The sequence below is a fragment of the Rhinatrema bivittatum genome, chromosome 10 (assembly GCF_901001135.1).
Source record: "Rhinatrema bivittatum chromosome 10, aRhiBiv1.1, whole genome shotgun sequence".
NCBI classification, from domain to species: Eukaryota; Metazoa; Chordata; class Amphibia; order Gymnophiona; family Rhinatrematidae; genus Rhinatrema; species Rhinatrema bivittatum.
In genome coordinates this window covers 26,400,384-26,412,866 of record NC_042624.1, presented here as the reverse complement: position 1 = coordinate 26,412,866, position 12,483 = coordinate 26,400,384, and the positions used below count along the sequence as shown (strand labels likewise).

At 46.7% G+C, this 12,483-nt stretch overlaps 1 protein-coding gene across 8 annotated transcripts in view; it reads right to left on the bottom strand.

Annotated features, from left to right (window-relative positions):
- The window catches only part of PRRC2C (proline rich coiled-coil 2C), a 419,385-nt gene that overhangs the window by 181,664 nt on the left and 225,238 nt on the right, over positions 1 to 12,483 (bottom strand). For all 8 annotated transcript variants that reach the window (XM_029618671.1, XM_029618666.1, XM_029618669.1 and 5 more), the window contains one exon: positions 10,189 to 12,447. In XM_029618671.1, coding sequence (XP_029474531.1) covers positions 10,189 to 12,447 — 2,259 coding nt within the window. The remainder of the gene's footprint in view (positions 1 to 10,188; positions 12,448 to 12,483) is intronic.

Below are 12,483 nucleotides of genomic sequence, written 5' to 3'. Positions count from 1 at the left end.
CGGAGATTCGTGTCTGTCGTGAGAACCAGCCAGTTCAGGGAGGACAGGGACACTACTCTGAGATGAACTTCCTGTAACCACCACTGAAGGTGAGAACAGACTCCCCTCGGTCAGTGGAGACAAACTGAATAGTCTTGAGACTGTGGGTTCCACCGTGATAGCAATGAGTGTTGAACTGGATGCATGTGAGCCCTTGCCCACGTCACTACTTCCAGGGTTGCCGCCATCAAAACAAGAACTTGGAGATAGTTGGTGAACACTGTACACCCAGTGTGGAGCTATCGGACCTGGTACATCAACTTCTGTATCCGTGTGGATGAAAGAAAGACCTTGCCCCGCCTGGTGTCGACTGAACTCCCCAGATACTCCAAGGTTTGGGAAGGCTTGAGGCTGCTCTTGGCCAGGTTTACTACCCAACCGAGCTCCTGTAACAAGGAAATCACCCTGTTGGACACCAGGAGGCTCTCTTTGACAGACTTGGCTCAGATCAGCCAATCTAAGTATCTTTTCTCAACGCTGCCGCCATGACCACCATAATCTTGGAAAAAGTTCTGGGGGCGGTGGCTAAACCAAAGGGCAGCGCCTGAAACTGATGATGTTGACCCAGCACCAGAAAGCATAGGAAACTGCTCCAGTCAGATTGGAATATGTAGGTAGGCCTTGGATAGGTCCAGGGAAGTTAGGAACTCTTCTGGTTGAACGGCCTTTATCACAGAGCATAAGGTCTCCATGCGAAAAAGTTACTCCCAACTGACGGCTGATGCTCGAGGTCCAGGATGGGGTGAAAGGAACCTTTTCTTGGGGACGACAAAATAAATGGACCACCACCCCGTATTTCACTGGGACCTAGGAACTGGGATCACAGCCCTCATCCTAAGGGGTCTTAGAAGTGTAATCTCCACTGCCTGCTTCTTCTGCTGGGAGTTGCAAGGAGATATCATGAATACATCCCAAGGAGTGCTGTGGAATTCCAGTGCATATCCTTCTCATAAGACTTCCAGTACCCATTTATCCAAATTAAACTCGACCCACCGTTGATAAAAGAGACAGGTGAGCCCCTATCTCCTCGTCCCAAAGGTGGGTTGGTAAAATTTCATTGTGGGTTTTGGGACGAGCCTTGACCTGAACCTGACGGGTACAAAAGGACTGAGACCCCCCAAGGGGTTGAGACCTCCGAAATGTCACATTTCTGTAGGGGTGAAAACGCTGGGAGCCCATAGGACAACCCTTCTTAGGCAAGGGGTGCTTTGTTGTTTCCTCTTATCCAGTAACTAGGGAACTGGAGATCTACCCCATTAACTGGCCAGCTTTTTCAACTCTCTCCCGAATAGGAGTGATCCTTTAAAGGGCATCTTTTTAAGATTAGCTTTGGAGGTTGCGTCAGCTGACCAGTTTCGCAGTTATAGCTGTCTGGCCACCACCACTGAATCCAGTCCTCTGGACGAAGTACGGACTAAATCAGAGCCAGCAACTGCTAAAATGGTGGCAGCAGGTTCCATAACTACTCTGGAATTCACCCGTCATCAACCTCCTGAGAGAGAAATAGACACGAATGAGCCACCAAAGCACAACAAGAAGCGATCTATAAGGTCATTGCTACAGTGTCAAAGGCTTGTTTAAGGATAAACTCCATCTGCTTATCATGCACATCCTTTGAGGTCGCTCCTCCTTCCACTGGGATAGTTCGCTTAGAGATGGCACAGACCAGTGCATCCACTTTAAGGAAAAACAAACGTTCTCTTACTGCTGGGTCTAGAGAGTACAGAGCTTCCGCTTGGCACCCTTTAAAACTTGCTTCTGGGGCATCCCATTCCAGGTCAATCAACTTCTGGAAGGCATCTATTACTGGAAAGAAGCAAAAGGCTTTTCGCAGGGAAATCAGAATGGGATTCTTCTTTGGTTCCATCATAGAATCCGCCTCAGGAACTCAGAGCATCTTCAGGGTCTGGGAAACTAGGGCAGGCAATTCATATCTATGAAAGAATCGTAACATGGTCCAATACGATTCTAACCCAGGGGGGATTTCCCCATCTTCCAAGGAATTTGGGTCCTCCTCTTTGTCAGTGCCATCCGGTCCCTGCCAGGGATAACCTTGGTAAGGCAATGTCCTTTCATGGATTACAAACTGGCTAAAAAACAGGAAACAGTAGTATTAAATGGACAATTTTCTCAGTGGAAGGGAGTGGGCAGTGGAGTGCCTCAGGGTTCTGTATTGGGACCCATACTTTTCAATATATTTATAAATAATCTGGAAAGGAATACGATGAGTGAGGTATTCAAAGTAGTTAAATCACAAGCAGATTGTGATAAACTGCAGGAAGACCTTGTGAGACTGGAAAATTGGGCATCAAAATGGCAGATGAAATTTAATGTGGATAAGTGCAAGGTGATGCACATAGGGAAAAATAACCCATGCTATAGCTACACAATGTTAGGTTCCATATTAGGAGCTACCACCCAAGAAAGATCTAGGTTCAGTGGGCTGCGGCAGTCAAAAAAGCAAACAGAATGTTGGGAATTATTAGGTTGGGAATGGTGAATAAAACGGAAAATATCATAACGCTTCTGTATCGCTCTATGGTGAGACCGCACCTTGAATACTGTGTACAATTCTGGTCGCCGCATCTCAAGAGATATAGTTGCGATGGAGAAGGTACAGAGAAGGGCGACCAAAATGATAAAGGGGATGGAACAGCTCCCCTATGAGGAAAGACTAAAGAGGTTAGGACTGTTCAGCTTGGAGAAGAGGCGGCTGAGGGGGTATATGATAGAAGTGTTTAAAATCATAAGAGGTCTAGGACGGGTAAATGTGAATCGGTTATTTACTCTTTTGGGTAACAGAAGGACTAGGGGGTACTCCATGAAGTTAGCATGTGGCACATTTTAAACAAATCGGAGAAAGTTCTTTTTCACTCAACGCACAATTAAACTCTGGAATTTGTTGCCAGGGGATGTGGTTAGTGCAATTAGTGTAGCTGTGTTTAAAAAAGGATTGGATAAGTTCTTGGCGGAAAAGTCCATTACCTTCTATTAAGTTCACTTAGAGAACAGCCACTGCCATTAGCAATGGTACCATGGAATAGACAGTTTTGGGTACTTGCCAGGTTCTTATGGCCTGGATTGGCCACTGTTGGAAACAGGATGCTGGGCTTGATGGACCCTTGGTCTGACCCAGTATGGCATGTTCTTATATCTTGGGGTCCTGCCAGTAGGAATGGGAGAGGGAGGGGTCACCGGCTGAAGTTCTGTCCGGACAGGGGCAAATGAGGCAGTAGACTGTGCCTATATGAAGGCATGTAGCCTCTGGAAAAACACCCAGGGAAAGGCAGCCAGATGCATGCCTAGCCCAGGAGGCACTGGGGGTGGGTCCAGTTGAATTTCTCTCTCCCATGGATGACACAGTCAAGGGTGCACTCAGAACCGGCGTACTTCCAGTTAAGGCTGAGACCAACCCATCACCTGAATGGGAAGAGCCTGGATTAGCAAAGTCCGAGGAAGCCAACTCTCCTCGGGCTTCCTCATACTGCTGACAAGTTGGAATCCAGGTCAGGCTGAGCAGCCCTAATATGACAAGCAACGAAGACAGCAAGGTGCTTATGTTTCTTGGCTGCCGGTGCCACTGGCAGAGGTAACTGTTTTTGATTGGCTCAAAAATTTATGCGCACAAATTTTGAGCGCCTAGGCAAGACGCGGAGAGCGCACACACTGCCCGTGTGTCCAGCCTTTTCTGTATCCTGTGCTTACTTTATTGTGTGCGTAAGTACGTGCACATTATACTTAGAGCCGAAACACTGAGTGTACCGACGTCTTACGGTGGAGCAATACAAGACTAACAAAGATGCGTGCAAGATGGCACCGCCTTGGCCTACCACGCGGTGTGCAGACTTAAGCTTAAAGCGAGGCCTAGCTCACCGTGAGGCCGCTCAACCCACTCAGAAGCCCACTTCCCTATGCCCCAGCGGGAACAACACTGGTATGGCAAGCCGAGCAAGGAGACCAGAGGAAGTCTTACAAAATCCTTCTTCTCTGAAAGTAAGTCTTCCCTTTTTTTTTTTTTTTTTTAAAGCTTACCTGGGCTCAGCGTTTAGCGGCTGAATATAGAGACAGTCTCTGGCTGCCGGGGGACAGGGCTTTGGCTGTCACTGCTGCACTCAGTTTCCTGCACCTGCAGCCTTTCAGCTGTTTGAGCAGCAAAGTGCAAGCTGGGAACCGGTTATCGAACCAAGGCACACCTGTGAGGGATATCTGAAATCACCTCAGGAATTTTCAACAGGGGGGGGGGGCGGACCTTTAGGTATCTCCACAGGAGAGCAGGGCACAATCTTTTCTTAAATTTTAAAGTAGAATTTCTTCTTCCAAAAGGTACAGCAATCTCCATAGGGAAAGCATGTCTACATCTGCTGGAGACAGAAATACTGAAAGGCTGTCACTGCAGGGGGTCCCAACCCTGTCCTGGGGGCCCCCCCAATGTGGATATCCTGAAAACCCGACTGGCTGGGGGGGGCCCCCAGGACAGGGCAGGGAACCACTGATCTAGGGTGACATCAGGTTTGAAACCTGACTCCGTCTCCATCTGCTGCATGGGAGCACAACCCAATAGTCCTGAGTCCATCTGTCTACACACGAGGAAAACCCAACTTTAGTATTGCTCGCTTTAAATAGCTATGGTTGCAAGATAAGAGTCCTCCAAAAACGCCAGCTGGAAGAGGTTAGTAAAACTTGGCAGTCACAAAAGTACATGCAGGTTTAACCAACTTCGGGTCCGATTTACTAAAGCAGGGGTAGCCAACCTTTCATACACCAAGAGCCAAGGAATCAGAATGCAAAGTACTAAAGAGCCTCATGATTTCAAAATAGAAGGGGTATAGGGGAGTCCCCGCCATACCCCCAGTATCTTTTTTGTCTTTCCACCCTATCCCCATTAGTTTCTCTTTCAAATTTCCCACCCTTCCCTCACCAGTATTTTTGAAGCCCTCCACCCTGTGCTTACAAGCTCTCACTCAATTCTCCCTACCAGTCTCTTCTCTCAATTCCCCCAACCTGCCCTGATCAGTCTCAGTCCTCCACCAGTTTCTCAATTTCCCAAACCTGTCCCCAATCAGTATCTCTCTCAATTCTCACACTTGTTTCCCCTCTCTGTGCATTCATACACTGACCAGTGTCTGCCTCGCTCTCTCTCGTCCCTTCAGTCTCTCTGTCCCCCACCCTGTTCCTACCAGTCTCTCTTTCTGCTGCCCCAGCATAACATTCCCCAAACCCCACAAGAAAGACAGGGGCTCAGCGGTCCCATCTTCCACACCATCCCTTGCACCTCCTTGCCCTCCCCCCTCTCTTCTCACCCTCTGACCAGCACCAGTATCTCTTTGCGACCCCTCCCCTCCAGTGCCATCTTTGGCCATCTCATATAACCCTCCGCTATAAACCCCTTCTGGCTCTCATACACCCCCTTCTCCCCTAACATTCGCTCCTTTGCAAGTCAATTCCAGACATTTACCACATATTTCAATTTCCCCCATCTCTTTCTCTCTCAAACCCTTCCCCCTCCCAATCACAATCTCTGGCTCTCTCATGCCTCCATTCTCATCATACCTCTGGCTTTCATTCTTCACCACCCCCTTCCCACATCAACCTCTGTCTGCTTTTTCATCAACTTTGGCTCTCTTTCATCCTTCTTTCCACTTTCACTGCCTATGGCTCTCACACCTACAATCTACCACTACCTCTGCCTCATCCTGTTCAAATCCCTGTGGTACTCCACTGACTACCTTTCTCTACTTGGAAAACTGACCATTTAGTCCTACCATCTGTTTTCGGCCTTTTAACCAGTTACCAATCCACAATAGAACCCTGCCTCCTAACCCATAACTTTGCAACATCCTGAGGAGTCACTCTCACGGAGGACTTTGTCAAATGCAATTTGAAAATTCAAATACACCATTATTAACCTGTTCATCTTCATCTACATGTCAATTTAAACCTCCAAAAAATGATTGGTAAGATGACTTTCGCTTGCAAAAACCATGTTGACTTTTCCATTATGCCATGTCATGATTTTGTTTCAATACTAAATATATAACCAAAACCTCTTTTGGCGGGAAAAACTACCAATAACACATATATATTAATTTCCAACTGTGAATAGAACAAGTACTATTTTTTAGCAACCTTCGTATGGCACTAGCTTCCCGATGAGTGTATCGGGTAACCTGCCAGAGCCACATGAGCTTCTGAGTGCAGTATGGTTTAATCATTGGTTGCTGCAAGTTAGTAAGATACTTAACTTAAGGGTTGCTGTAAGAAGCCACGGCAAGTACTTGGGGTTTTAAAGTGCTTGCCTTCTGCGGGGATGTGCTGTAGTTTTAAAGAGAAGGTCCCTTTCAGGTACGTGGATGAGTGCCCCAGCCGGGGCTGCAGATTGAACATCCTGCAGTGGGGTCCCTTTCACGTCCTCTTTCGCCGCTCGCTGTCTGCAGGGTTTCGGAACTGCGTTCTTCTTCAGGGGTGCCTGACGTCAGACGCTGTAGTGATCCCCGTTTGGACGGGAAGATTACTCTTTCTTGCGCTGATGTCAAACATCAAGTTGCTTGCTGCACCCCTGAAGAAGAACACAGTTCCAAAACCCTGCAGACAGCGAGCGGCGAAAGAGGACGTGAAAGGGACCCCACTGCAGGATGTTCAATCTGCAGCCCCGGCTGGGGCACTCATCCACGTACCTGAAAGGGACCTTCTCTTTAAAACTACAGCACATCCCCGCAGAAGGCAAGCACTTTAAAACCCCAAGTACTTGCCGCGGCTTCTTACAGCAACCCTTAAGTTAAGTATCTTACTAACTTGCAGCAACCAATGATTAAACCATACTGCACTCAGAAGCTCACGTGGCTCTGGCAGGTTACCCGATACACTCATCGGGAAGCTAGTGCCATACGAAGGTTGCTAAAAAATAGTACTTGTTCTATTCACAGTGGGAAATTAATACATATGATTTTATTTCAAGCATTCACAGCCTTCACCTCTCCCATTCGCTTCATGCACCAACACCCCAACTAAATATTTATCAACTACATTCACCCCCTTTCCCTTGCCACAACACATTCTAACCTGCCTGGAGCTCTGGGTGACTCTTTCCTCCCCCTCTGCTGTTAGCTGAATTCCAGACAGCAGGTATCAAGTAGGGTGGGAGCTGGATAGGATGGGGAGGCCTGGAGTAGGGAGCTGGCTGCTCTTTGCTGTCTTGTCAGCTCCAACCTCACCCTTTCCTGGTCTTCCACTGCTGCTGATGGAGGACAAGGGGGAGGAGAAGAACAGGAATAAGGAGAGATAAACCTCTAATCCTTGCTCCAACCCTCCCCCTTCATTTTCTGCAGCAACTAGCAGCACTATGTGGTCAGGAGGAAAGGGCTGGAGCAGGGAGCAGAATGGCTCTTTTCTGCTCTGTTCTATTGTGTGCTTCCTGCTCCAGTCCTGGCCTATCTTTACTCTGCAGTATTTCTCAGTTGCCATCTGACCAGGAGGACAAGGGACATTTTGCACATGAAAGATCCACATGTGGCTCATAAGCCACAGGTTGGCTACCCCTGTACTACTTATTCTGTATTAATGGGGAAAAAAGGTTAGTAATTCGGTCCTTAGTTTGTGAAGGAGATACGCAATACAAAGTCATCATGTCATACAATTAGGTTGATGCACCTGTACTTTCATCAGATTGTGGACATAAGCAATTTTTTAAGATAAGGTAAAAGGAACCCTTTTACCTTAAGTTTCTAACATTCAGGGCATAGATGTGTGTGCACACACACACAAACATACATTAGCAGATATAGCTAGCAAAGAGTGAGAATTTATTGTTCGGTTCTGTACTTCTCTATGTTCCACATTTGCAAGTTACTTACACCCCTTGGTCCTTTAAAGGTCTTCTGCCAGCTGTATTCGAAATATGACTGTACTGATAAATGTGGATATGTAACTCTTTGATCTAGGCTACCAAGGATATTGGGGGGGACCCTGAATTTCTGGTTATCTGACCATGCTCTGCCTGGCTGCCGTACCACTGAAGGAGAAAGTAAAAAGACCTTTTGCCTCAGAAGCTGCTATTCTTTCCATTAAAGCTAACCTCAACTGGGGAAGGGAGGCACGGCCTATCACCATATGAGATGCCTCTAACAAAGGTTCCTTTCCATCTGGCCTAATTGAGCCTTAATCCATATCACAGGATGCACGTCAACCATCTGCTAGAGACAGAGAATACTGGCAAGCTGATGTCAGCACAGAGGTATATAAGTAGTAACATCAGTGAGCCTGTTGATATCTGTCTCCATCTGCTGGCTGGCGAGCATGATCCACTTGATGAAGCAGAAAATGTACAGTACAAATTAATGCCATGACCGATTTGCCTTTTACTATTACACATTTCTACTGTGCTTGGATATAAGAATCTTTGATTTCTGTAGGATGGGATCTCACTCAGGTACTTTATGGCAAAGGGAAAAATGGCACCAAATTCTCCCACATTTTTGCTCTCCCTTGCTTTAACATGGTCTAACATTTTATGTTTTGCAGAAAGACTGAAGTGACAACTTTTGATCAATCAATTTTATGACAAACATTTGCAATAAGTGCTGTCATGTAGCTAGAGGCCAATCTTGGATACCCAAAGAACAAGCAAGTCTGCTCCATTGCTATGAGCCCTGATAGTTCAAACAGGAGCAATTCATAAAGGCAATGTTCACACTTCATTATTTAGCATGACAGTACTAATCCATATTTGCAAAATATAAACTTGCTTGTTTCTTCTTTATTTTATTCCTTTTCCTAGTTCTACGTTTCCTCTGTCAATTCTTATTTCTAAATGAGCTTTACCTTGTAGCTCTCATTCTCATTTAAAAGGTGGCGCTTCCAAGACAGTTAACAAGTTGACTGGGAGCACTAGTGGTTTTTCCTCTAATTGCAACCTTCACCCCCATCTATCAAGTCAGATACAAGGAGCTTAAAAAGCCCACCTATCTGACAGAAGTCTCTGCTTCAGCAGAAATCCTAAAAGGGCTCTTTCAGGAACCTTTGGCTCTAGCTGCAAGGAGTCAGCCAGTAGATAGCACTAAAGAATGAAGGCCCTTCCCCCACCATGGACTATCACACATCCTTTCAAGCCTCTCATGGGAGCTCACAGACCCCACAGTTGAACCCCCAGCTTTATTCTCCTTTCTATTTTTGGGAAACACTGGATCAGTTGACATCAATTACGATTTCCCCAGTAGCTCAGGTAAGTATCCCCACTGTTATGCATATGAGAATACTGTATAGAATAAGAACCATCCATATGCAATAAATGAACCCTTACATCTGAATTATTCTGACTCACTGACTTATGGATGCCACACAAGAGAGCCATACTTGGTTCCCAAAACCTCTATCCCATGTTATAATCACTGATTTTGCTCTTAAACAGGCAGATACAGCTTTACCCCTTATTCAGTAAGGGGTAATAGCGCGTCGAAAACGCGCGTCCAACCCCCCCAAACTAATAGTGCCCGCAACATGCAAATGCCAAGCTGCACATTTTACTTTCAGAAATAAGCACCTACCCAAAGGCAGGCGTTAGTTTCTCTCGGCACCGGGAAAGTGTACAGAAAAGCAGTAAAACCTGCTTTTCTGTACACCCTCCGACTTAATATCATGGCGATATTAAGTCGGAGGTCCCAAAGGTTAAAAATAATCAAAAATGTAAAAAAAATAAAATAAAATTTTAAAATGGGCCCGCAGCTTGAAAACCAGACACTCAATTTTGCCGGTGTCCAGTTTCCGAACCTGTGGCTGTCAGCTGGTTTGAGAACCAACGCCGGCAAAATTGAGCATCGGCTGTCAAACTCGCTGACAGCCACCGCTCCTGGCCTGGCCTATGCGCGTGCATTTCTTTCTGTATCGGCCTGATAGTATGAAACTCCTGAAGATACTGAAAAAAAAATACAGCACATTTCCATAACCAGTTATTCCAAGAAATTCTTCACTACCACAGGAGTGTGTCTTGGAGATGAGTGCCACAGATACGCTCCTAAAGGGCTCCCATGTGTGCAGTTGTAAGAGATAAATACTTTTATTCAGATATGAGAAATTCTGATGAGAAAAATGTATTTTCTAGATATTAGTGATACACTTGACTCACATCTTGGAGTTACTAAATAGTAAGATTCTTACCCTCTCTTTCCTCGCTGTGACGAAGCTCCGCTTCGCCTTTCCCCACGTGGTCCAGAAAAGTTCCTGCCTGGCTTGGGTACTCCACTATTGCCTCGGCGATTCTGCCGATCCACTCCAGGCCGTTGACTAGAAAAGCTCCTTTTTGCAATCTCCCGTTTCAGGACAGCTGTGCTTTCAATTGTCTTGGCAGTGGATGTGGTCTGTACAGTGGTGGCTACTGTTTTCCTCTCATCCCTTTCTCGTCGTTCATTGAAGTCACTGCTTTCCGAAGCAGTTTCCCACTCTTCATTTGCTTGATCAGAAGAGTTCTGATTGGACAGGTCTGGTGTCTTGGTGCCAGACACTTCCAGAGCTGTGACAGCAGACTCTTGTACTGTGCTACTAACAGTAACACTCACAGGTGAGCCAGAAGTCACCTCATTGACTTTTGTTGCAGCTTCTCTCTCCTTTAGTCGCCTGAATCTTGGTGGCTTATCTTGCCTAGGTGGCCGAGCAGGCCTCTGCCTTCGAGGTCTCTCTCTAGCAGGATCAAACTTCCTCTCAAATTTCAAAGGTGGCCTTTTATCTCCCAGCGGTGTTCCAATGTGTTCAGGCCTTCGCTGTTCTCCCTCTTCAGACCTGGGAGGCTCAAGTAGCCTTTGATCTAGAGGCCTTGGTATCCATTGATTGTCTCTATAACCTGGCCTCCTGAATGGCGAGGGTCGTGGTGGTCTTCCACTAGGTTCCCTGCCTCCACGTCTGAACATTCCTCCTCTACCACGTCTTGATGGCTCTCCCTTGGGAAGGAAGCCAGGTCTGGTCTTTGTCTCATCCTCTCTGATGAAATGCCTCTCTGAAGGCCGGTTGTCTGGTTTGGAGCTTACTTCTGCTTTGAAGGAAAGCAGGGGCTTTGGGGCCTTTTTAGTGTCTGTTCTTGCCTCCCTTAGATGCTTGCCTTTTATTACGCTATCTTTATCAGAGTGTGGGGTATCACTTGCACTTTCACGACCTTCACTGTCTGAATCAGTTTCTGAACCGCGCTGCCTTCGACGTTTTGGGACAATTTCAAAATCTGAACTCTCACTACGTGTCTCGCTTTCCTCTCTCTGTCTAAGTGGCCCAGGAGGCATATGTTCTAGTCTAGGCTTTGAGTCTCTGTAATGTGGATAATCTCGAGGATGGCCTCTCCCGCCTCTACCCCGTCCTCCATAAGAGCCTCTATAACTGCGACCTCTAGAATAATATTCTCCCCGGCCTCTGCCTCTGTATCCCTGGTCTGGGAACCAATCTCTGTCCCTGGCCTCCTTCCGGTAACTTCTTGGAGGTGGCAAAGCATTTTCTCTTCTTGGTGGGAGTGGCCTTGCATCAGGGCGGAGCTTCTCTGTGGTGTGGTCTTTGCTGACAACTTTTTCTGGTTTCTCTTCCTTGGGAACATGTGGGGTAACAACTGGTTGACCAACATGTTTTACAGCAGGTTCTGGAACAATGTCTGCCTTATCTCCAGCTGCTGGTGTAATGAGGGATACTTTTTTAACTACAGAGGAACTTTCTACAGGTGGCTTTTCTGGCTCTGGCTTGGTAGGTGACTGAAGTGGTAGTTCTTTTTTTTCCACTTTCTCAGATTTGATGGGTTTTTCATGGGCGAGCTTTTCTTCCTCCTTTTCTTTCCTCAGCTCACGCTCTTCTTTCATATCTCGAAGCACAGGTTTTTTAATGGGCCCAGACCTTCGCACGGGCCTGTCACTGCCTTCCTCCCTTCTGCTGTAACCTGGTCGAGGACCCCACCTGGTCTCTGATTTTGATTTGAATGGCTTTTCTATTTTGGGTCCATCAGAAGATTTCAGGTTGATGAAGCTTTCCTTTTTGGGCTTCTCCTCTGGTCTCTCAGTTGGCTCCTTAGCATTTTCTGGAAGCCTACTACTGACTTTGGGAACACATGGCGGGGGTTCTGTCCTAGACTCCTCTGATTTAAGGGAATGATTTGATCCATGGCCAATATTTATCTTCAGTGTGGGCTGGCTCTCAATGAAGGTTACTAGCTCTTCTTGAATATTATGAGCCCTACTTTTCTCAACCTCAAAACTGGTAGCAGCAGGTAGTGTTGCTGGACTATGCTCCTCTACTGTTAGAACCTGCAACTCCTCAGGAGTCTGGCTCTGAGCTCTTTGCACTTCAGTTTCTTGTTGCTCTGTAAAGTCAGCCTTTGGGAGAGTCTCCAACTGCTGGTGCTCCAAAGGATAGGCTGCTGGAGGGTCCTCCTGCTCCACTGTGGCTTCTGGCCTAAATAATAAAACACAGTTTGTTTGTTTTTTTACC